The sequence below is a fragment of the Salminus brasiliensis genome, chromosome 1, assembly GCF_030463535.1.
Source record: "Salminus brasiliensis chromosome 1, fSalBra1.hap2, whole genome shotgun sequence".
Taxonomy (NCBI): domain Eukaryota; kingdom Metazoa; phylum Chordata; class Actinopteri; order Characiformes; family Bryconidae; genus Salminus; species Salminus brasiliensis.
In genome coordinates, this window is record NC_132878.1 from 95,988,025 (window position 1) to 96,013,872 (window position 25,848).

General features: G+C 43.4%; 1 protein-coding gene across 3 annotated transcripts in view; it reads right to left on the reverse strand.

Moving 5' to 3' along the window:
* Positions 1-25,848, reverse strand: part of tppp (tubulin polymerization promoting protein) — a 29,010-nt gene continuing 3,162 nt past the window's right edge. Inside the window, exons 1-5 of one of the 3 annotated variants that reach the window (XM_072692492.1) lie at positions 20,604-20,695; positions 16,086-16,169; positions 12,094-12,423; positions 6,838-6,991; positions 1-5,761 (exon numbers count right to left, since the gene is read on the reverse strand). In XM_072692492.1, coding sequence (XP_072548593.1) covers positions 5,552-5,761; positions 6,838-6,991; positions 12,094-12,419 — 690 coding nt within the window. In that variant the 5' untranslated portion in view covers positions 12,420-12,423; positions 16,086-16,169; positions 20,604-20,695 and the 3' untranslated portion in view covers positions 1-5,551. Of the gene's footprint in view, positions 5,762-6,837; positions 6,992-12,093; positions 12,424-16,085; positions 16,170-20,603; positions 20,696-25,848 lie in introns of those variants that run through there. The other 2 variants (XM_072692493.1, XM_072692491.1) reach the window with 2 other exon arrangements.

Sequence of the window (25,848 nt, forward strand, 5' to 3'; positions counted from 1 at the left end):
TCACATTTTCATTCTGTCTTCCCTTTTTATTTTTCTCTCTCTCCTTTTATTCTGAACAACGCTACAAAACATGGACAAGTTAAGGTCTTGAACGTTACCATGACCACATAACATGCAGCAGGGCACTGTAACACATTAAAAAACACGTTATATGAAAAATAAGACAACATTTGTTCCTCGAAACAGAGGGATTATTACAGTATTTGGCAGTATTTTAAGCACACACACACACAAAAATAAAAATAAAGAAAGAATTTGTTAAATACAACAACAATATTCCTCACGGTTCGATATAAATATGTCACTTCCTACGCAGGAACTACAGGAACAGTGCGCCACTATATGTGAAAAATAGACGTTCTGTAGAAGAATATGTCTGTACATGCTCACGTCTCGTCCTAAGAAACCCGCTGCGTGTTTTGCCTTGGCTTTGTTAAAGGTGAACTGACTGGTACAGTTTCATAGTACTAACTGGTAATGCTGGGAATTAGAAAAAGGAATACGTTGAGCACGTGGTTTAGGTCACTGCATGTTGTTTAGCTGAAGCGCTTCTCTTGTAAACATTGTTCAGTAGGCTGGAAGAATTGCACATACCAAAAACATAGCAAAGTGCCATGATATAAAATTATGCAAATATTACTGATGATACTGAAACCCACTTTCTGATTAAAGAAATTGTACCAAGACAAAAAAAACAACAATAAAAGGTTGAATCTTAAAACCTGGTTATATCAGAAAAGTCTGTCAGTTTTACTAATGTAAATATATATTTTATATTTATTGAGTCAACTTTCTACCCAAAAAAAGTTGCACTTAATCACCTGAGGCATATTAATATTACTAAGAATTACCAATATCTAATTTGACTATCTGTGGTATCAGGAAATAAACATTAATACACAGAGAATTAGTCACTTCTTTTGGTCTGTGAATTGGCAAAACTTTTAGAAATAGTCATTTGAGTTCTTAAAAAGAAAATAATTAACAAACACAATTAAAATACCAAATAAAAAACATGAATATTTGTACACTTTTGATAAAACACTTAATATTTCTCTATAATGATTGAATGTGTCCTGATAAATAAGGCTTTTCAACATATTTATTCATTTTAAGGACATTTGTTTATGTGTGACTGATAATAAGCTACTTTCTTTCGTGGCATTGACCAGATTTAAACTTCTACCTCCCTGAAGATAGGACCAACCCTTACAAAGTAAACATTTAAAATTCAGACTAATTCTGACAAATGTAATGAATTCATTTTTTTAAAGAAATGTTGAACCAAAGAAGAAAAAAAAACTAACATTTTTGAGGCTTAAACCTGATTAATTGTACAAATATTACTAAAATTACTAATTTGATTTAATTATGTCATGATATAAAACCTAAAACTGTCAGTTTAAGACTGTTTTAAATGTTTGTTTATTTTGAGATAATTTTTATTTATTTTATTTTTATTTTGTACCAAAAAAGATTCAGGTTATTATAATAATATGAAATAAATATTACAAATTATTAGTAATATATCAGTTGAAAACCTGATGTTTCATTGGTATTAGCAAATATGTCTCAGATAATAAGCTGCTTCCTTTTTTTGTGGCAATGACGGGATTTGATCGAATGACCCCCTGATAACAGGGCCAAACCTTTCAGTATCCAATTATCCAATCAGTACAAAGATGTCTATTAATACTGATAACTTGAAAATAGTTGAATAATATACTATTATACTATTGTAAATGACATTATTCATTTGTTTTGAAGACATTTTTCATTTTGTACCAAAAAAAGTTTTAGTTTTGAACCCAATCACCTGCTGTGCATAAATATTAGTTTAAAAAGATAAGATTTACCAATATCTCAATTGATGCCCTGTGGATTTATTGATATCAGCAACAAAATATCACAGATAATTAGTTACTTCCCTTGGTCATGGGATTTAAACTAATGACCCCCTGATAATAGATCAAAACCTGCTCTGACCAATGTAATTTTTCAATCTTAAACCTGGTTATCATATCAGTACAAATATGACTAATAACACATATACAGTACTCCTCCTAATAAGGATTTAATGTGCCATGATATAAAAATAAAAAATTGACTGTAAATGTTATATTATTTTTAGCTAAAATTTCTACAGAAAATATTTTTAGGTTTGATCAATCACCTGAAGTATGTAAATATTACTATTGCTAAATATTACGCCTCGATTAACAGTGTCTGGTTTTATTGGTATCAGCAACGATATCACAGATAAACAGCTACTTTCTTTGGCCGTGGGATTTGAACTCATGACCCCCTGACGGTAGAGTAAACCCTTACACGGTAGAGCCACTAGGGATCCTAATTCTAAATTAACCCTAGTAGCTAGTTTGAGGTTTCAGTAAAACTATCAAGGCATTGAAATAATATCTGGAATATCTCAATATTTCAAATTACATCACTGATTTGATTGGTTATCTAACCTTTTTTAGACCCATCCTGAGGTTCCTTTTGTAATTATAAGGGTGTAAGTAAGTTATGGAAGATGTAATTTTGTTTTTAATTTTATAGTTCAGTTAATATCAGTTCTAGAGGTTTTGTGCATTAGTAGTCGGACTGATACTAAGTGAAGTAGGGTCGTGCATAGCTAATGAGTGCGGCGTACCAAGACACTGTGGGCTGAACTGATATGGAAACGGCAAGTATGGAATGCTAATGTAAATTCCTGCTTCGGCCGCTCTGATCTCGCTGCATTCCCTGACTGTTTTTTTTTTTTTTTTTCTTCATTTTTTTATGTGAGGGGCGTCAACGGAAGAGCGAAACCAAAAAAACCCCAAAAAAACAAAAACAGTCAGTGTTTATATTACACCACCAAGCTTTAGCCATTAGCTTTAGCATCAGAAATACATATAGTTACACCATAAATATTTTTGACCCTAGTTACGGGATAGAAACATCAACATCAAAATATTACGATATACAATCTCAATCACCAGTGATTTCTTGATGCACCAAACAAGCAGTTGAGAGCGAACGAATTGTCAAATTTTGTTACTATGAAATGTGCATAAATTTTACAAAAAAAAGAAATCCATCTATTTCATCAGTAGAATTCATTAAAGCTCCAGAAATTAGCTCATGAGTTTCGGCAACAGGGCAAACCTGGGCTTAGTCTGCAGTCAGTCGTTCTGCTTTTGGAAAAGACTGGAAAAGAAACGTACACAAGTCTAATCTGAGCACGAGCAACGATGCACGATAAAACACACTAGTATAAAGGTCAATATTAAACATTAACTACCTAAAAATAACCACCGAAAATCTGCAGACTTCAATCTTTAATATTTTCCTATGAAATATTCTTCCTTCTTGAGTTTCTTAAAGGGAAAAGTTCAGCAAACCATCCTGATTGATCTCTGACCCCAGATTCAGTCAGTCTGCCAAGACACCTTTGATGTCTGATCTGTGATTCTTTAGTTCAGATTGGGAGATGCTAAGCTAACGTTGCTAAAATACGATGTCGGAGCCGGGAATGACGGCACGCCCGAGTTGACCGAATTTACCACAACTGGTCTGACGAGTCGGTGTTTTATGGTGAATCTAACCAAAATATGACCCAGTATTTATGTCCCTAGCACTGGTGGCATTGTCCCAGGTTAGCATTGATGTCATTGTCTTAGGTTACCTTTGATGGCATTGTCCCAAGTTAGCATTTGATGGCATTGTCCTAAATTAGCATTTGATGTCATTGTCTTAGGTTAGCTTTGATGGCATTGTCCCCGGTTAACATTTGATGCCATTGTCCCCGGTTAGCATTTGATGCCATTGTCCCAGGTTAGCATTGATGGCATTGTCCCAGGTTAGCATTTGATGGCATTGTCCTAGGTTAGCATTTGATGGCATTATCCTAGGTTAGCATTTGATGGCATTGTCCCAGGTTAGCATTGATGCCATTGTCTTAGGTTAGCATTTGATGGCATTGTCCCAGGTTAGCATTTGACTGCATTGTCCCAGATTAACATTTGATGGCATTGTCCCAGGTTAGCATTTGATGCCATTGTCCCAGGTTAGCATTTGATGCCATTGTCCCAGGTTAGCACTGATAGCACGGCCCTAAATTAGCATCGTTAGTGATACCGCACTGTTAAAAGTATTGGTTCCTTGAGGAACTTGAGTTGAGTGGTTCTTGAGTTGGAAACTGTAGAGGAACCGTCAAGAAACCTTTTTCATCTAAAACCTTTTCTTGAAGATTCCTCAAAGCACTTTAAGAGGTTCCTCTACAGCTTCAAATTAAAACACCCCATGGAAACACGTCCACGGATGGAAGCTGGACAGTACTGAGTGTTTACGCCTGATTTAATGAACCACAGACGGAAGTGCTGATGCAGCCATCTAGGATTCGGAACCAGGCTTGGTTGGAGAGACCCTCCTATATTTCCGAGTGGGAAATCCGACTTCCAGTTGAAATTTCCTTACTTGGAAGTTGGAAAATCCTACATCCCGGTTCTATGCCGGACTATCACCAATCAGAGCCTTTTAAATACATGCCAGAATCTCCATTAGCAGACATGACTCTGTGATTTTATAATAATCAATTATTAAGTATTATAAGTATATAAGTATATATTATAATTATCAAGTAGTATAAGTCACGCTTAAAGTCCTGGGTCAGCCATGACTGATATAACTGATATAACTGATATAACTGGTCGTAGTTTTTACTTTCTTGTTTTACATCATTTTTGTTTTTTTTTGTTTTTTTAAAGATTTTGGTTTTTGCCTTTCTGAGGAATTTATTTATTTATTTTTTATTTGATTTCATTTTATTTTATTTATTTTTTAATCAAAGGATCAAGAACAGAACATCAGGAAGGATCTTGGTCTCTTGGGCTTTGGACCTGTGCCCTGTGTGGAGGTACTGATGGGGGGGGGTTGTATTTCGTATGCAGTTGTATTTTGTATCTATATTTAAAATGACTGAATTTTAGCAACTTTGGAAAGAAAAGTCCAAATCGTTACAACTTGGCTGATTGGATGCATCTTGAGTCAGTGATCAATCATCATGGTTATTATTGTTTGTTTTAGTGAACTGCTCCTTTAAGAGGCCACAAATTGCTCATTATTATAGGCCACACAATGCCAATGATACTGTAGATGCGTCTTAATTCCCATAACAAACACAGACCCTCACTACGAATAGAGTGTGTGATGCTTTAGCAAGCTTGGTTGGCACCATCATTTGAAGCTCTTGGCAACATTTTGGCAATTTTTTTTTTTTTTAGTTTTTAAGACCTGTTTGCTTTTCTAACACTTTCCCGATTTTTGTTCTGCCTCTCCGAGAGTTTTGAGAGTATCTTGGATTTGGTCAGGAATGTACCAGCTGGTGGCGTCTCTGTAAACAGTGTTCCAGTTCTCAGACAGCATAGGAAAATGAACGGGGAACGGATCTCATTCACAGAAAAACTAAAGGAGAAGGGGTAAGAACACGCCCTCGACCGGAAATGGAAAGTACTATCCTGTTGTGCTTATTTTTCCTGTTGTGTTCGTTTGTGGAAACGGGGAAACCTCACATGGGTTTAGGTTGGGGTTTGCCGTGGATTTTCTTTTCGTACGAGCCCGCATGTTTGTATCCGGAGACGTAGCCGGAAGTGTCGACCATGTCGACCCGGCCCGCCTTGCCCTTCCCACGACCCGCCTCGTCGAAGCGCTCCTTGTGGGAGCCGGTGAACTTGGTGGTGTCCGTCAGCCGCGACACGGTGGGGGACGCCACGGCCCTCTGGGGAGGTCAGAGGAGAACTGGTTAGTGCTGGTGTTGTGATAAAGAGGTTCAGAGTGGTCTTATGTGCTGAAACACAGCCATTATCCAGCCTCTCTTTAGCTTTATTTAGGTGGGGCTAAACTGCTGTAGGCTGAGTGGGCGGGGCTAAACTGCTGTAGGTCGAATGGATGGGGCTAAACTGCTGTAGGCTGAATGGGCGGGGCTAAACTGACATAGGCTCAGTGGGTGGAGCTAAACTGCTGTAGCTTGAAATAGTGGGGCTATACTGCCATAGGCTCAGTGGGTGGGGCTGTACAGCTGTAGGCTGAATGATGGAGCTGTACAGCTGTAGGCTGAATGAGCAGGGCTAAACTGCTGTAGGCTGAGTGGGTGGGGCTAAAGTGTTGTAGGCTGAATGGTGGGGCTAAACTGCTGTAGGCTGAGTGGGTGGGGCTAAAATGCTGTAGGTTGAATGGGTGGGGCTAAGGTGTTGCAGGTTGAATGGGTGGGGCTAAACTGCTGTAGGCTAAATGGGTGGGGCTAAACTGCTGTAGGCTGAATATGTAGGCTAACTGCCATAGGCTCAGTGGGTGGGGCTAAACTGCTGTAGGCTGAATGGGTGGGACTAAACTGCTATAGACTGAATGAATGGGTGGGGCTAAACTGCTGTAGGCTGAATGGGTGGGACTAAACTGCTATAGACTGAATGAATGGGTGGGGCTAAATTGCTGTAGGCTGAATGGGTGTGACTAAACTGTTGGAGGTTGAGTAGGTGGGGCTAAACTGCTTTAGGTTGAATGGGTGGGGCTAAACTGCAGTAGGCTTAGTGGGTATTTATATGTACAGCTCTGTATGGTTGTGACATCACAACTATGTTGCTTTAAAGCCAAAGCCACAGCTTCTACAACTCAATTAGGCTAATTTAAACTGCTGTAGGCTGAGTGGGTGGGGCTAAACTGCTGTAGGCTGAATGGGCGGGGCTCAATGATCCTGAGATCATTATGCAGTAATTACACAGGACTGGGGAAGTCAGCACGGCTGAAAGCACCGCTGGTTTCGTGCGGGAGAAGAGGCGACCCCGCCCTGGCCATTACCGTGACTCCAGAGATAACTGGTGATTTCCCTTCTATCATCTTGAAAACCTCCTCTGCCGCTTCCTCTCCAGGTTTATCTTTAAAGCGCTTCCTGGCCAGCTCGGACAGGGCCTCCTTGAACTGGCTATATGTGATGGTGCGGCCAGTTTTGTTCCTAGAAAAGGAAGAGCAGAGGACAAGAGCCCACGGTTAATCTACCGTCACGTACACAGTGTGCTGTAAACAAACAAAGGCAAAGCAGGAGCGAGCCGGAGCTGAGCGCCGTACCCTTCTGTCCGACCCGAACCCATAACAAACAGGGCCTCCAACCAGGGAACCTCCCTCTTTATGTCTGGGAGTCAAAAAGGACCAATAAAACCCTGACATAGGCCACGTAGACTTCACGTAGACTTCACGTAGACTTCACGTAGACTCTATGTGCATGTGCTCTACCAGAGTTCCTCACTCTTCAGTCCCAGTCCTGGGCAGAACTACACAAACTAGCATAGACTAAGCTCTCCACAATCTCAAGGCTGGTGTCGCTCACCCCTCACAAAGCATCAATCATAACTATGCATTCAATTATGATGGAAAATATGAATTATGATACCAAAAAACCCCAAAAAAGCAACATCTGAATTTGAGAACTATGACAAAATGCTTTTACATATTTTCGTTAACCATTAAAAACTACATGATGATGTGAAAGATTGACAGATTGACTTTTTAAATATAATTATTTCATAATTTTTTATAATCTAGTATTGCCATCAAACCTACCCGTTCGTAGCTTGGCTACCCCTAGCACTAGCATCGGTGCAAAGCCAGCCACCACCTGTTTTCCAGCTGCGGCCGATGCTGCGCTGCCAGGCAGCCGACACACTCAGAGGAAAGGGTCGGGTCCCCAGCTCCAGCATCAGCACCAGCACCAGCTAACAGACATCTGAGCCGGCCAGCACAGTGGTACTGTGTTCACTGGAATGATGGATGGTGGAATAGATGAGTTGATGGGTTCGCTAATGCTCTTGTCGCTGAATGCAATCAAATCCTCACAGCAATGCTCCTCCTCCAAAATCTAGCAGAAAGCCTTCTAGAGACAGTTCCTCCAACAAAAGCAGGATCCGCTCTTCTAACACCCTCGATTTTAGAAGAAGCAGTGAATGAGCAGGTGTCCCAATACTTTTGTCCATACAGCTCGTTCTGAATGCCAGCGCCGTCACCCCTGAAAGGGCCAGAGCACCACATCGTCCAGCGCACCGCTTCCACGGCAAAAAGTGCATAGTAACACAAATACAAACAACCATCGCCGTGGTGATGAATCACCTAAACAAAAGTCCATAAAGCCTGCGGTCTCCCAGAGTAACCCGGGCTGTCATAGCAACAGGCTGGGGTAAACACGCCCCCTTTGGGTTTATTATTCATTTGAGCTGTTGGGAGAGCGGGCAGTTTTGTTTGGGCGATCCTTCAGCGCTCCATTCCTCTCCGCCTGCTCCACGCTGCGTAATGTCACAGGGGAAATTCTCCTCGTCCCGGCGGACGAGTGTGTGTGTGTGTGTGTGTTAATGTGTGTGTGTGTTAGTGTGTGTATGCACGCATGCATGTGTGACACGTGCAGAACAGAATGTCCCGGAAAGTGTAGCATGAAGGTCCCTGTCAGCTAGTGGATCGCTGAGCGCTGTGTAGGAATGGCAGCGATGCTCTTTGCTGTGGGCCTGACATACTGCAGCCGGGCTGCTGCTTAAAGGTGAAGTCAGCTGATTTCCAAGAACCATTCTGCACAGTTCAGTGTCTGATATGAACATGTCTGAGAAAGGTTTGGTGGGAAATCGTGCTTCCTTGTGGAGAAACCTACCGCTTGTAGTTTGTTTACAGTTGCGGTGAATGGAGCCAGGCGTCTCCATTGACTACAACAGGAATATAGTAATATTTACTGACTATCCAAACCCGGCAGTGACCCTACACGAGTCTTCTGAGCTTTACATGTGACACTGAGGACGGTAAAAATGTGGCAGATCTATAAAAGTACATAAATGAAAGATTTCTATAAAAGGGACTACTTTCTGTAGCCGCACTACACCCTAAGGGCAGCATGTATCCCTCCACCATTTTAATGATATGGTTCTAAAAGCAGGTTCTAGAGCCGAACTCTTCTCAGAACTCTGGTAGAACCGTGTCTCCGGCATCAGGCAGCGTCTTCATCACCATTAGGTGAAGAACTTTCTGTGAGGAGCTTTTATTAGAGCTTCAGACGTCTGCTTCCCTTCACCTCCACTGTAGTAGAACTCCAGCTCTGACTTGGGGGGTTATCTAGAACCGAGCTATGACTGTTTATATTTTACTGCTGAATTAGAAATACAGAAAAATGACTAGTATTGGAAAATTAATAACTTAAAGGAAGTCCATGTATTGGACAATAAGCTCATAATGTAATGATTATGATAGGCCAACCTGATTATTATTATTATTATTATTATTATTAATAATATATTAGAATAACATTACTATAATCTTAAATGTCACAGATGTGCAAATACACACACACAGCTTGTCTAGTCCCTGTAGAGAAGAAGTACTGCCAATAGAATAGGACTCTCTGGAGTAGATCAACATCATGACCCTATCTGCACCATGCTGCCTAATGCCAGGCGTGGGCTAGAGGGGTATAAAGCCCCCCAGCATTGAGGAGCTGTGGAGCAGTGGAGGAGCTGTGTTCTCTGGAATGATGGATGGTGGAGCTCCATCCAGTACTTTTGGGATGAGTTGGGGGACTTGAGGTGGGACGGTGGTGATCAACACTCTTGTTGCCGAATGCAATCAAGTTCTCACAGCAATGTTCCTCCAAAATCTCCAAAACCTCCCTGGACAGTAGAGACAGGATCAGCTCTTTTTACCACCCTTTGATTTCTGCAGAAACAGTGAAAGAGCAGGTGTCCCAATACTTTTGTCCCTGTAGTGTATTTGATAGGAAGTGCCACTCTGTTCAGTCCATATAGAGCTCGGTAGACTCGGTGTCGGTTCACTGGTGGAATCGGTCAGTTTCCAGCATGCAGCAGTCTATAATCCCAGTCTGTGGGTACTGTGCAGCTTTCGCCCCAGAGGAAGACCCAGTTTAGCCCCCCACCCTTCCCCCACACTACGGCCTGCTCTTACACTCCGCCTAGGCCTTAAAAAACAACACCCACACACTTGTTTTTCAGAGATACTGCGTATGTCTCAAATATTATATATATATATACAGTACTGTGCAAAAGCTTTAGTCCCCTGTGTAAAGCAGGGTGTTTATCTCCTCAGTAAATCACTGATATTAGAATAAACACTAATAAAAGTGGTGGTGGTTCTCCTCTCTCATGGAGTCTAGTGTTATTGAGAGTTCTCCTCAGATCAACACCTGGTTTGGTGGTAAATCAGGGCTTAATGATGGTAAATCAGGTGAGCTGCTGCTGCTGCTGCTGCTGCTGATGGAGGTGAACACATCCTCCACGCTGTGCTGGCTGGACTGGGGGGCGTCCAGGAGAACCCTGGAGGAACCGAGCTCTGTTCTTCAGACTAGCTCACCGACAAGATCTCACTACTTTCTTTCTTCAGAATGAGAAGCTCTTGTTTCTCCTTTTTACTGGATTCATGTTCAGCTGCTTTATCTGTTCTGATGAGATCTGGAGCTTCTATAGTAGAAACCCTCTCACTGCTGAGAGACGGGGTTTATAATAATGAGATTAGGTCTCATATATATATATATATATATATATACACGTTAAAAAAAAGGTTAACACATTAAAGTTTACAAATTAATTGTACAATAACTACCATATAGAGCTGGGCGAAATGGTAAAAATGTCGTATTACAATATTTAAAGACATTTTTTACAATATATGATATAAACAGTAAAAAAATGTTATTATAAAAACTGCTACCCAAATACTCTCCCATACTGAGTACTGTGATTTTTACTCAAAATATGCTTCACTCTTTTTAATAAAACACTTTTCCTCAGTGTGCTATGACAAAACTGATCACAATACGATGAAATTGTCATATCGCACACCCCCACTATATATATATATATATACTATAAATCCGAACACATCACACACTCTTGTAACTCGTCCCTCATTAATCACCAGCACCGGTGTTAGACAGACCACCGTGGCCCTCCCTGGTGATGCTAGAGATCAACCCATGCTCTCTTCATGCATATTGCTGTAGTATAGTATAGTGTTGATTCTCTGTGGACGGCCGAGTGCTTGTCCTCGCTAGCGTTCAGCCCGCTCTGTCCCGGCGCAAAACCTCACCAGCCATCCTGCTGCACGAAAACGAACCACCATCAAGATCGTCTTCGTGAGGTCACATAATTAAAATCTGGCCTAGTTTAGACACCGCTGGGTCATTCTGGCCTGCGGACTTCAGGATTATTCAGAATGAGCCATCCTGACCTGTAGCTCTGGGCACTGCAGATTCATACTGGATTATAATCACTACACACTAATTACTGTCAGCCTGTACACACTACACTACACACACACTGCAGATTCATACTGGATTATAATCACTACACACTAATTACTGTCAGCCTGTACACACTACACTACACACACACTGCAGATTCATACTGGATTATAATCACTACACACTAATTACTGTCAGCCTGTACACACTACACACACACTGCAGATTCATACTGGATTATAATCACTACACACTAATTACTGTCAGCCTGTACACACTACACACACACACACTGCAGATTCATACTGGATTATAATCACTACACACTAATTACTGTCAGCCTGTACACACTACACTACACACACACTGCAGATTCATACTGGATTATAATCACTACACACTAATTACTGTCAGCCTGTACACACTACACACACACACACTGCAGATTCATACTGGATTATAATCACTACACACTAATTACTGTCAGCCTGTACACACTACACACACTGCAGATTCATACTGGATTATAATCACTACACACTAATTACTGTCAGCCTGTACACACTACACACACACTGCAGATTCATACTGGATTATAATCACTACACACTAATTACTGTCAGCCTGTACACACTACACACACTGCAGATTCATACTGGATTATAATCACTACACACTAATTACTGTCAGCCTGTACACACTACACACACACTGCAGATTCATACTGGATTATAATCACTACACACTAATTACTGTCAGCCTGTACACACTACACACACTGCAGATTCATACTGGATTATAATCACTACACACTAAATACAGAGATGGCCTACTTGACTTTGGAGAAGACTATGTCCACGTCCGTGAGGGTGATGCTTTTGCCGTCTATGACGCCGCAGTCCTTGCACAGCTTGGACCAATTCTTGCCGTGCATCTCCTTCCCTGTGGCCCGGGTGTCTCCGTGGATGGCGAAGCGCCGGAAGGCCTCCTCCAGCGCCGTGAGCTCCACCGGCGTTCTGGCTCCCGCGCCTCCCTCACTCGTTCCGTTGGACTCTGTGGACAGACGCTTGGCGCGCTCTCTCGAATGCTCGCTCGGAGGCCGCAGGGGCGTGCTGTTCGGGACGGGGTGCTTGGCGGTCTGTACTTTAAACTCTTCCATGGTGCTGAGGAGAGAGAGAGAACAGCAAGGTAACCGACAGCTTCCATAGCAGCACTTACAGTCATGGCCAAAAGTATTTGCACCCCTTTAGAGCAAGTCTCTTCATCCACTCTTCTGATCACTGCTTCTCCCAACAGCTGTTTTGGGATTTAGGCTCTCCGGTGCTTTTGTCTGAGTGGTTTCTGAGGTATGCTTTGGGCCACTGTCCTGCTGCAAGACCTCTGACCTCTGACGGTGACCCAGCTTTCAGACACTGGGCCCTTCACTGCGCTCTGAAATTCTTTGGTAGTCTTAATGCATACAGAAGGTGTGGGATGCAGTTAATCTACATATATGGACAAAAGTATTGGGACACCTGCTCATTCATGGTTTCTTCTGAGCTGATCCTGCTTTTGTTGGAGTAACTGTCTCTACTGTCCAGAGAAGAAGAAGGCTTTCTACTAGATTCTGGAGAAGGAGCATTGCTGTGAGGATTTGATTGATTGCGTTCAGCGACAAGAGCAGCGTTAGTTAGTGAGGTCAGGATGCTGGATGATGATCACCACCCCACCTCATCATCTCCAACTCCACCCAACTCATCCCAAAAGTACTGGATGGAGCTCCACCATCCATCATTCCAGAGAACACAGTCCTTCCACTGCTCCACAGCTCCTCAATGCTGGGGGGCTTTATACCCCTCTAGCCGACTCTAGGGGGAGCCCAAGAGCAAGAAACACCAAATCTCACATAATACTGATTTAATATACACTCTATGTCCAAATGTTTGTGGACACCCCTTCTAATGAAGCAATGAATGAGCAGGTGTCCCAATAATTTTGTCAATACAGGGTAATCAATAAAAGGGCTGTGTTCTGCAGAAGTTGTAGTTTGTTGTACTTGCAGGACGTTGCTGTGACACGACACAAAATCCAATCCAATGTGTCACTCAAGGCAAAAAATCTGATTTGGCGAGCCGTGCCGCTTTGCCATCAGCAGCCGGAGCCTGAGAGAGCACAACTGGCCGTGCTCTCTCTCTCCAGGTGGGTAGATGGCGCTCTCTCCCCTCGTCACTCTGAAACGCTGTTGGCCCGGCAGGAGTGAGTCATAGTGCAAATGACACGTCCCGACTGTAGAGGGAGCCCAAGAGCAATAACACTGACTAATATACACTCTACACTCTCCTGTCCAAATGTTTGTGGACACCCCTTCTAATGAATGCATTCAGCTACTTTAAGCTAGTAGAAAGTCTTCTTCCCTCGACAGTAGAGACAGTTACTCCAAAAAAAGCATTATGAGCTCTTTTTAACATCCTCGATTTCAGAAGCAATGAATTAGCAGGCGTCCCAATACTTTTGTCAATACAGTTTATTAGATAGTCCTCTCTGTTTAGCTTTCCTTGAACAATAGCTTATGTTAGCTTGACTAACTAGCAAGCTAGCAGACAGTGCAATTAAAGAAAATAGTAATTGGACGCAGCAGCTAACTATCAAATATATCTAGCCAGCCAGCTAGCTGCGTCCTCAGCTTTTAAAAACAACTTGATGATTAAATATTAATTTATTTACACCGAAAAATGAGAGTTACTAGCAAAGGTCAAAGGTAATAATGCAGTCGGGTCACCTTCCACCTCCGCCCATCAGCAGCTGCTACCGGGTGTTACCGCCAGCTATCCAGGCCTGTTCAGATTAGCTGGGAGGCAGTGAAATGGACAGTGGGGCTCGTGGGCTGTGGTATGAAGCTGACTGGGCAGATGTGGCGCTCTGGCACGGAGGTGAGGTGTTATTAATAGACTGGTGTGGAATTCGGGCCCAGCCGGCTGAGGTGCTAGCAGGGATTAGATGCTGAAGGGGGCCGACAGTTTTCCCTCCAGTTCAGAGAGGGCTGACAGTAGATGAGGGCCAGTGGGAACCTGTGCTAACCTGGCTTTGGGTCTAAAACTGCCCTTATATAAGACCATACAGCTTACTGGAATATTCCGCATCCCTGTGGCGATGATAATTTAGCGTTATCTAGTTTAAAACAGCTTTACAGAAATCCGGAAAAGCTGGAGAGCTGAGGATAGAGACCATGGGAGGAAGCGAGACTCGCAGGGAGAACCCATCCTCCTCTGGTCAGAACCACTTATTAATGACTAATAAATGGTAGAAGGTCACCTTAGCGCCATAAAAGTCCACTGTTATGCTCAGGCGTACTGATATAATCACTGATATGCTGAGAAATAGTGATAGTAACAATAATAAAAGTAATGATGATGGTAATTATTATTAGCGTTGTTGTTATTAATAACAATAATAATGAAAATAACAACCTTTAGAATAATATTCAGGCTATGTTCACATCACACGTACCGTAACTACTAGTAGAAAGTCTTCTTCTCTGGACAGTAGAGACAGTTACTCCAACAAAAGCAGAATCAACTCCTTTTAACACCCTCGATTTCAGAGGAAGCAATGAATGAGCAGGTGTCCCAATACTTTTGTCAATGCAGGGTAATCAATAAAAGGGCTTGCAGGACGTTGCTGTGACACGACACAAAATAAAATCTGTCTGATCTGTGTCACATCCAGGCAAAAACATCTGATTTGGCGAGCCGTGCCGCTTTGCCATCAGCAGCCGGAGCCTGAGAGAGCACAACTGGCCGTGCTCTCTCTCTCCAGGTGGGTAGATGGCGCTCTCTCCCCTCGTCACTCTGTGACGCTGTTGGCCCGGCAGGAGTGAGTCGTAGTGCAAATTACACGTCCCGACTGTAGGAGGAGCCCAAGAGCAATAACACTGACTAATATACACTCTATGTCCAAATGTTTGTGGACACCTCTTCTAATGAATCTTCTCTTAAGCGCTGTTGGCCGGCACGGTGGTCTTTACATGTTTCGGAGGAGACGCGTCTTTGTAGTCCTTGTCCTCCTAGTGTTGGGAGCATCGCTAGGGCTAGGGGGCGCTACAAACGGGAGGGTAAAGATCACTTCACTTGAGTCACTTCAGCCTGGTGATGGAAACGTAGCCTTAGGAGTCCATGTAAATGGTTAAATATGAGTAAATGGTTACTGTAGTTCGCATATCGAATAACAAAAAAAGGAAGCCTAAACTTATCAGTTTAATCGAAAAGGGGGTGGAGTTCACCGCAAATCCTGCAATTATACTTAACAAACGGGCGTGAACAGCTGTCCATGAGGGGGCGCTGAAAGTGTTATTCACATTTACTGCAGTGGTGTGGAAGCGAATTCCGCTCCCCAACTGTAGGGGGCGCCCAGGAGCAGAAAACACAAATTCTTACATACTGCTGCTTTAAAGTGAGAGGAAAATGCTTATTTTTTGCTTAATTTTTATATTTATTATAATTAGTATTTATAATTATAATATATCATATATTTAATATATATTATTTATATTATAAAATTGTTTTCTTAATTATTGTTAATTATTATTATTTATAATATATTTATATGATTATTTATATTATACAATGCTTATTTTCTTAATTTTTATTTATTATTATTATTTATATTTATAATATTGTTATTTATATTATAAAATGTTTATTTTTTTCAAATATAAAGTGTTTTGATTTTTGGGGACTGCGCTGACATGGTCTCGTGCAAAAGAAAGGCATTCAAACTCACACACACACACTCACACACACACACACACACACACACACCAAAAGCACAAAAGGATGTGCAGACTCACCTCGGCCCTCGAGGTCCCCTCCCGCTGTCTGTCCTCACCTCAGCGTGGCTCAGGTCAGCGCGTGCTCTCGGCCTCCGAATGCAACTGAAAGCACCACAGAGAAACGTGCTGACAGGACGGTGGCGGCAGGAGCTCCTGCAGGACCTAGCCAAAGTGCAAAGCACTGCCCTGCCTGACTGTAATCTGCCCCGCCAGCCAGACTTTCACTTTCACATTCAGTAGAGCCGCAGCGTCACCCTGAGCTGATTCATTTAAGCCCACGCTGTGCTCATGCCACGGCTTGCGGTGCACAGCGCTTCCTCAATTAATGCTGCACAGTGTCAACAGGGTCACCCTGGATTCGCCGCCGGCTCTTTACCTACGGTTATTACAGCCCCCGGGAGCACGTGCTGACCTACTGACCTTCTAAAATTTTGCGCGGTCTTAATATTCTGTCATCACAAAGCACCATCAATATCAATAAAAAAAAACACGTAATCAATAACAGGAAACCTAAGACCCCCAGTGAGCAGCCAAAGACCACAGCGGCAAGGAAAGACTGGAGGATCCAAGACTCACTAGGGGGACCCGGCCCGTCCTCCTCTGATCAGAACTATTTATTAATTATTGATAAAAGGTTTATAACCAGCGAATAAGACTGCTGTACTGCTCAGGTGTGCTGTATAAGCCTAATATAATACTAATACTACTACTACTAATAATAATAATAATAATAATAATAATCAGAATATAGTATAACTTAATGTAATCATGGCAGTGATGATTATTCGTTATCTTACTAAAGCAGCAAAGTTAAATGTAATTATTTATTTTTCTTACATTTTCACAGATTATTTATTTATTTATCCAGATCAATCTCTCCATCCGGAAAGTGAGAGTCTGATCCTGATTGGATGAGAAGTATAAACAGACACCATTCTGACTCCCTATTGGTTTATAAGAGATCATCACACCTGCACACGTCCCGTCACTCTCCAGCAGCTCACAGCAGACGTCTGTAGTCTAGTATGAAGACTGTGTCCGTGGCAGAGACTCAAGAGAGCTGCAGTGAAACGTCCCGACTGAGCCCCACATTTACACTCCAATAAAGCTTATTGATCACATTTACATTCCAATAAAGCTTATTGATCACATTTACATTCCAATAAAGCTTATTGATCACATTTACATTCCAATAAAGCTTATTGATCACATTTACACTCCAATAAAGCTTATTGATCACATTTACACTCCAATAAAGCTTATTGATCACATTTACACTCCAATAAAGCTTATTGATCACATTTACATTCCAATAAAGCTTATTGATCACATTTACACTCCAATAAAGCTTATTGATCACATTTACATTCCAATAAAGCCTATTGATGAGGCAGGTAGCAGTGGTAGGAGGGTGTGCAGCTGGTCTGGCACAGTGGTGGGGAGCCTGGTGGTCAGCTACACCTAGAGAGCTAAAGCTAAACCTGGAGAGCTAAGGCTAAACCTGGAGAGCTAAGGCTAAACCTGGAGAGCTAAGGCTAAACCTGGAGAGCTAAGGCTAAACCTAGAGAGCTAAAGCTAAACCTGGAGAGCTAAGGCTAAACCTAGAGAGCTAAGGCTAAACCTGGAGAGCTAAAGCTAAACCTGGAGAGCTAAAGCTAAACCTGGAGAGCTAAGGCTAAACCTAGAGAGCTAAGGCTAAACCTAGAGAGCTAAAGCTAAACCTGGAGAGCTAAGGCTAAACCTAGAGAGCTAAAGCTAAACCTGGAGAGCTAAGGCTAAACCTAGAGAGCTAAGGCTAAACCTGGAGAGCTAAAGCTAAACCTGGAGAGCTAAGGCTAAACCTAGAGAGCTAAGGCTAAACCTGGAGAGCTAAAGCTAAACCTAGAGAGCTAAGGCTAAACCTAGAGAGCTAAGGCTAAACCTAGAGAGCTAAAGCTAAACCTAGAGAGCTAAGGCTAAACCTAGAGAGCTAAGACTAAACCTAGAGAGCTAAGGCTAAACCTGGAGAGCTAAGGCTAAACCTAGAGAGCTAAGGCTAAACCTAGAGAGCTAAAGCTAAACCTAGAGAGCTAAGGCTAAACCTAGAGAGCTAAAGCTAAACCTAGAGAGCTAAGGCTAAACCTGGAGAGCTAAAGCTAAACCTAGAGAGCTAAGGCTAAACCTGGAGAGCTAAGGCTAAACCTGGAGAGCTAAAGCTAAACCTAGAGAGCTAAGGCTAAACCTAGAGAGCTAAAGCTAAACCTAGAGAGCTAAGGCTAAACCTGGAGAGCTAAAGCTAAACCTAGAGAGCTAAAGCTAAACCTGGAGAGCTAAGGCTAAACCTAGAGAGCTAAGGCTAAACCTGGAGAGCTAAAGCTAAACCTAGAGAGCTAAGGCTAAACCTGGAGAGCTAAGGCTAAACCTAGAGAGCTAAAGCTAAACCTAGAGAGCTAAGGCTAAACCTAGAGAGCTAAAGCTAAACCTGGAGAGCTAAGGCTAAACCTAGAGAGCTAAAGCTAAACCTAGAGAGCTAAGACTAAACCTGGAGAGCTAAAGCTAAACCTGGAGAGCTAAAGCTAAACCTGGAGAGCTAAACCTAGAGAGCTAAGGCTAAACCTGGAGAGCTAAAGCTAAACCTAGAGAGCTAAGGCTAAACCTGGAGAGCTAAAGCTAAACCTGGAGAGCTAAAGCTAAACCTAGAGAGCTAAGGCTAAACCTAGAGAGCTAAGGCTAAACCTGGAGAGCTAAGGCTAAACCTGGAGAGCTAAGGCTAAACCTAGAGAGCTAAGGCTAAACCTGGAGAGCTAAAGCTAAACCTAGAGAGCTAAGGCTAAACCTGGAGAGCTAAAGCTAAACCTAGAGAGCTAAGGCTAAACCTGGAGAGCTAAGGCTAAACCTGGAGAGCTAAAGCTAAACCTAGAGAGCTAAGGCTAAACCTAGAGAGCTAAAGCTAAACCTGGAGAGCTAAAGCTAAACCTGGAGAGCTAAGGCTAAACCTAGAGAGCTAAGGCTAAACCTAGAGAGCTAAGGCTAAACCTGGAGAGCTAAAGCTAAACCTGGAGAGCTAAAGCTAAACCTAGAGAGCTAAAGCTAAACCTAGAGAGCTAAGACTAAACCTAGAGAGCTAAGGCTAAACCTAGAGAGCTAAGGCTAAACCTGGAGAGCTAAGGCTAAACCTAGAGAGCTAAAGCTAAACCTGGAGAGCTAAGGCTAAACCTAGAGAGCTAAGGCTAAACCTAGAGAGCTAAGGCTAAACCTGGAGAGCTAAAGCTAAACCTAGAGAGCTAAGGCTAAACCTGGAGAGCTAAGGCTAAACCTGGAGAGCTAAGGCTAAACCTAGAGAGCTAAGGCTAAACCTGGAGAGCTAAAGCTAAACCTGGAGAGCTAAAGCTAAACCTGGAGAGCTAAAGCTAAACCTGGAGAGCTAAGGCTAAACCTAGAGAGCTAAGGCTAAACCTAGAGAGCTAAAGCTAAACCTAGAGAGCTAAAGCTAAACCTGGAGAGCTAAGGCTAAACCTAGAGAGCTAAGGCTAAACCTAGAGAGCTAAGGCTAAACCTGGAGAGCTAAAGCTAAACCTAGAGAGCTAAGGCTAAACCTGGAGAGCTAAGGCTAAACCTGGAGAGCTAAAGCTAAACCTGGAGAGCTAAAGCTAAACCTAGAGAGCTAAGGCTAAACCTGGAGAGCTAAGGCTAAACCTGGAGAGCTAAAGCTAAACCTGGAGAGCTAAAGCTAAACCTGGAGAGCTAAGGCTAAACCTGGAGAGCTAAAGCTAAACCTGGAGAGCTAAAGCTAAACCTGGAGAGCTAAAGCTAAACCTGGAGAGCTAAGGCTATGGATCGGTGCATCCCTAACACACACACTAGTGAACTAGGGGCAGCGAGCACACACACACACACACACACACACACACACACACACACACACACCCAGAGCGGTGGGCAGCCAACCCCAGCACCCGGGGAGCAGAGAGAGGGTAAAGGGTCTTGCTCAAGGGCCCAACAGGGGCAGCTTGCCGAGCCCGGGAATCGAACCCACAACCCTGTGATCAACAGCCCGGAGCTCCAACCTCTGAGTTTATATATAGAGGCCTGTATATAGGGGTCTCCTCCGGCTACATACGGATATGCAGTATTTATACCTGTACCTTTTTTAAGTAAATTACTTCCAGTACTTTTTTATCGTTTTAGTGAATTAGAGACCCCGGGGCGTAATTTCTTTCAGCCGCCGGCTGATATATTAGGCTTTTGGCAGCAGGTACATGACAGACAGCTTGGCTGCACACCTGCCCCCCATTAAATTTTACTGCCGTCATCATCGCTGCCATAAACGTGTCAGATGAACCGGCACAGGCTCAGCACCGTATTCCCATTAACCAGCAAGACAGCGCTCACCTCCCAGCAGCTCCCATAGCGGACCCTCATTGCAAACCAAACCAGCAACCTGGAGCACACCCGAAGCTCTTCACAGCCACAGCCAAGCCCCCGTACACTAACACCACACACGGACCTCCACCTCCAGAACCAGAAACGCCGGCATGAGCTCCCTCAGTCACTCACAGGGTCACCGAAGCAGCTCCTCTCGGCTCCTCCTGCTCCTCCTGACGGCTGGCACCGAGACCCCGCTCCCTCAAATCTGCATTTATCAGCCCCCAGCGTGGCTCAATAGACTACAAGTGAGCTCCGTGAGTGCAGTCCATGCACAAGCGGGCCCTCAGAACCCACTCGAAGACGTCCCGCTCAAGAGCGTTTGTGTTTTAAGGCTCATTGTCGTGAGAAACAAACCTTTATTAATGGCCATCAATAATCCCATTCAGGCAGGCAAACACTGTGGCTCCATTGTGCAGGGACGTGCCAGTCTTGTCTGGTGCTCTCAGTGCTTACACACACACACACACACACACACACACACACACACACACACACACACACACACAGATAGCGACATCGCCAGCTATCACAGGGCAGAGGTCACTAGCTACGCTTACATGCTCAGCTTGGTGAAGTGTCCTCCTTGTGTTTACATGTCCTGGACATCTCAGAGCCTGGCCAGCTTGCTCAACTTGGGCTGACCTGACCTCTTAACCGAGCCCTTATGAGGTAATTAAGGCCCATCTGATATATAAGTTGGCTCCCAGTCCCCCCCAGGTGGGTATGTAAACCCAAGCGACACCCGCCGGCTACAAACCTGACAAGCCGGCTTATGTTACTGCGCTGTTCCAAACATCCAGGGCTCAAGGGGGCGCTAGAGGACAAATCTTAAGAGTGTCTGTAAATAGGCTCTACTACTCTCTAAGCAAAAAGGGATCCTTCAGACCTGCATTATAGAACATTACTGTTGGACACAGATGGGATTCGAACACATACACTAGTGATCAAACACACACCGTAACCATGAGCATACGTGCCCGGAGCGGTGGGTGGGCAGCCATTGCTGCTGCGCCCGAAGAGCACAGAGATGGTGAAGGGTCTTGCTCAAAAGCCCAACAGTGGCAGCTTGCCGAGCCCGGGAATCGAACCCACAACCCTGTGATCAATAGCCTGGAGCTGGAGTGCAATGGCTGAGCCTCACCCTGGATGAACCACCATGGTATCTCCTCTGCCAGGTTGTCATGGTTCCATACAGGAGCATTGCTTTAACTGAACCCCCAAAGAGTCTCGTTTTTTAAGGATGTACAGTACCGGTCAAAAGTTTGGACACACCTGTTTGAATGTGTGCTGACCATCGTCATTAAAAAAAAAAGCACTTGGGTACACACAGGTATCGGCACACATTCAACCAGGCGTGTCCAAACTTTTGACTGGTACTGTATGTCATTCCAACAGCCGCCACAAAAGATAAGCTTGTGGACAGCGAGGGAGTGTGTGTAGCTTTTCTATCTGCTTGAATCTATCTGAACGAGACTATCGCTACAGCGCCACCTTGAGGCCTTGGGTGCTCATGACCTTTTGCGCCAGTTCACCGGCTGTCCTTCCTTGGAGGACTTCTGGTAGGCACTGACCACTGCATACCCCAGGAACATCCCACACTGACCTGCCTGATGTTCTGGAGATGTTCTGACCCACTCGCCAGTCTGGTTCTTGTCAAAGTGGCTCAGATTTCTTACGCTTATGCTTTAGCACCATCATCACCTTCAAGAACTTACTGCCTGATATGTAGATCCAACTCTCGACAGGAGTCACTGGAAGCAGTTCATCAATGTTCTTGACTTCACCGCCTTCAGTGGTTTTAATGTTCTGGCTGATTGGTGTATATTGAACCACTGGTGTGCATATTCCTGTGTCTATCTATCTATCTATCTATCTAAATATATATATATATTTATATATTTCGATCTCTGACCCCACCTCATAACCCTGAGTGCCTCCATTCCTGTGAGAATGCTTGTCTAAGCATGCATTTCGCCAAGTCAGTGTGCTTTCACATACGGGAGTTATCAGGAACCCACTCAGGTACAAACTTGGCACCGGTGCAGAGTGAGCAGAGGAGTGAGCAGATGAGTGAGCTGAGGAGTGAGCAGAGGAACTATATTTACTAAGTAATTATGTATGTATTATTATGTATGTATTATAAAATCTAGCAATACGTACGATTTTCATTGATACACATCTTCAGTAATATTAAATATTTAGAATTTTTGGCTCCCAAGTGTGTAAAATCTCAATTAAGTAACAAAATCTGTTATTCTGTGATATATTTTGACTGCCCAATGATCTATTGAATACCTCTTATGTAGCTTTTACTTTGACGGTTGGTATAAGTCGCTATTTGTATTAGAGGCTTTTATTTTGATGTGGTTGGATATTTTATTTGTATTAGTGGCTTTTATTTTGACGTGGTCGGATAGTTTTTGTATTAGTGGTCTGATTCCACACTGTTGTGGTTAAACCTTGGTGATTAATCTGTGGTTCAGGTCCTGAACTGATGTCACCAACCAATCAACTACTGAATTAATTAAATCTAATCTAATTAAATCTAGTCTAGTTAAATCTAATCTAATTAAATCTAGTCTAGTTAAATCTAATCTAATTAAATCTAATCTAATTAAATCTAGTCTAGTTAAATCTAATCTAATTAAATCTAATCTAGTTAAATCTAATCTAATTAAATCTAATCTAGTTAAATCTAATCTAATTAACTCTAATCTAGTTAAATCTAATCTAATTAAATCTAGTCTAGTTAAATCTAATCTAATTAAATCTAGTCTAGTTAAATCTAATCTAATTAAATCTAATCTAGTTAAATCTAATCCAATTAAATCTAGTCTAGTTAAATCTAATCTAATTAAATCTAGTCTAGTTAAATCTAATCTAATTAAATCTAATCTAGTTAAATCTAATCTAATTAACTCTAATCTAGTTAAATCTAATCTAATTAAATCTAGTCTAGTGAAATCTAATCTAATTAAATCTAGTCTAATCTAACAGTCCAGAGCTCAGTCAGCCGCCGGGGCGTTAATGTGAGTGTATAGCCGTAGCTGACCGGTGCTCTGAAAGGTCACCTAGATAATGGGCCGGGAATGTGTGTTGCCATGTTCTGTTAACTACACAGAAAAACAGGGCGAGGGACACCAAGAGGAGGAGGTAGGGAGGTAGAGGAGGAGGAGGAGGAGGAGGAGATACAGCAGATCTCCAGAGCTGAATATGTGTGGTGATGAGTGCAGGCGTACAGGCGCTGGCCTTCTGGCGATGCTCTGCACAGATGAATGCTTAGACAGTAAACTGGCCTATTTTAAACGTGGCTATTTATAGCAGGCAAGCGAGCGGTGGAGGCCTCGCTGCCCAGGCGGCCGCAGAGGACCCTCTGAGAGAGGCGCTGAGGATGGTGATGGAGGAGGACCCGGCCCGGGTTGCTGAGATTTAACGAATAAAGACCCACCCCTCAACAAAGAGAGCCAATCAACTTGCTGGTTATGATTAAAGTCCCGCCCTTTCACAAAAAGAGCCAATCAGCTTGCTTATTACGGATAAAGCCCCGCCCTCTAAAAAAGAGCCAATCAGCTTGCTTATGGATAAAGCCCCGCCTTCAACAAAAAGAGCCAATCAACTTGCTGGTTATGATTAAAGTCCCGCCCTTTCACAAAAAGAGCCAATCAGCTTGCTTATTATGGATAAAGCTCCGCCTTTAACAAAAAGAGCCAATCAGCTTGCTTATTGTGGATAAAGCCCCGCCTTCAACAAAAAGAGCCAATCAACTTGCTGGTTATGATTAAAGCCCCGCCCTTTAAAAAAGAGCCAATCAGCTTGCTTATTATGGATAAAGCCCCGCCTTCAACAAAAAGAGCCAATCAGCTTGCTTATTGTGGATAAAGCCCCGCCTTCAACAAAAAGAGCCAATCAGCTTGCTTATTGTGGATAAAGCCCCGCCTTCAACAAAAAGAGCCAATCAGCTTGCTGGTTATGAGTAAAGCCCCGCCTTCAACAAAAAGAGCCAATCAGCTTGCTTATTATGGATAAAGCCCCGCCTTCAACAAAAAGAGCCAATCAGCTTGCTGGTTATGATTAAAGTCCCGCCCCTTCAACAAAAAGAGCCAATCAGCTTGCTGGCTGTGCGGTGAGTGGAGGAGGGTTGCCGATACTGTGGCTCGGTGAAGTTGAAAGAAGTGGGACACCCCACAGCCTTGCGCTCCTCGCGGACACGTGCTAACCAGGGGTGCGAGGGTGCGAGTGCGAGGACTGGGACAGGGCCGCTGTCTCTGATGCTCTGCTGTTTAGGAGGCAGTGCTGCAGAGAGAGCCTCAGCGGCGCACCGAGACACACTCAGCAAGGAGGCCGAAGACACTGGAATTCAGAGAAACTGTCATCTATGAAGAACATCAAGCCGAACAGTCCGCAGCTCTCCGGCTCACGGTGCAAGAGTGCGTACCTGAGTCCACAAACTAGGCTGAGCAGCCCCTGAAGCCACGGCCAATTTCACTGGTGCAGGAATGCTGAATTTACCTCCCATTAAAGCGCGAAACTGCAAATACACTACATGTCCAAATGTTTGTGGACACCCCTTCTAATAAATGCATTCAGCTAGTTTAGGCTGCATGTGCACACACACACACACAGCTTATCTAGTTCCTGTAGAGAAGAAGTAGTGCCAATAGAATAGGACCCTCTGCAGGAGCAGATATCAGACACCATGAACCTCTATTGGCACCATGCTGACTAATGCCAGGGGTGGGCTAGAGGGGGTATAAAGCCCCCCAGCATTGAGGAGCTGTGGAGCAGTGGAAGAACTGTGTTCTCTGGAGTGATGGATGGTGGTGGAGCTCTATCCATTACTTTGGGGGGAGTTGGGGGGAGTTGGGGATGATAAGGTCCTCACTAACTAAGGCTCTTGCCGCTGAATGCAATCAATCAAATCCTCACAGCAATGCTCCTCCTCCAAATCTAGTAGAAAGTCGTCTTTCCTGGACAGCAGAGTTTACAGTAACTCCAACAAAAGCAGGATCAGCTCTTTTTAATACCCTTGATTTCAGAAAAAGCAACGAATGAGCAGGTGTCCCAATACTTTTGTCCATTTAGTGTATATTACAAATGTTATATATTTATGTATATTAAAGACATACAGTCCTAAAGTCAAGCAGAAAGTGGACTGCAGGAGATTTTACAGTCTGAAGATGACCGGAATGACCCGTTTCCGCAGCCCCGCCTCCAAAATGGCGCTTAAGTCCAATTCTGATGTCATTAGCTGTCAATCAATCCCAGTGTTTTGTACTGTGACCAATCACAGCTCCACGTGAGCTTCTGTGGGTGTGTTCATGAATCAGGGTGTTCATATAAGCCTTAAAGATCAATGAGTCTGATTACAACAGCC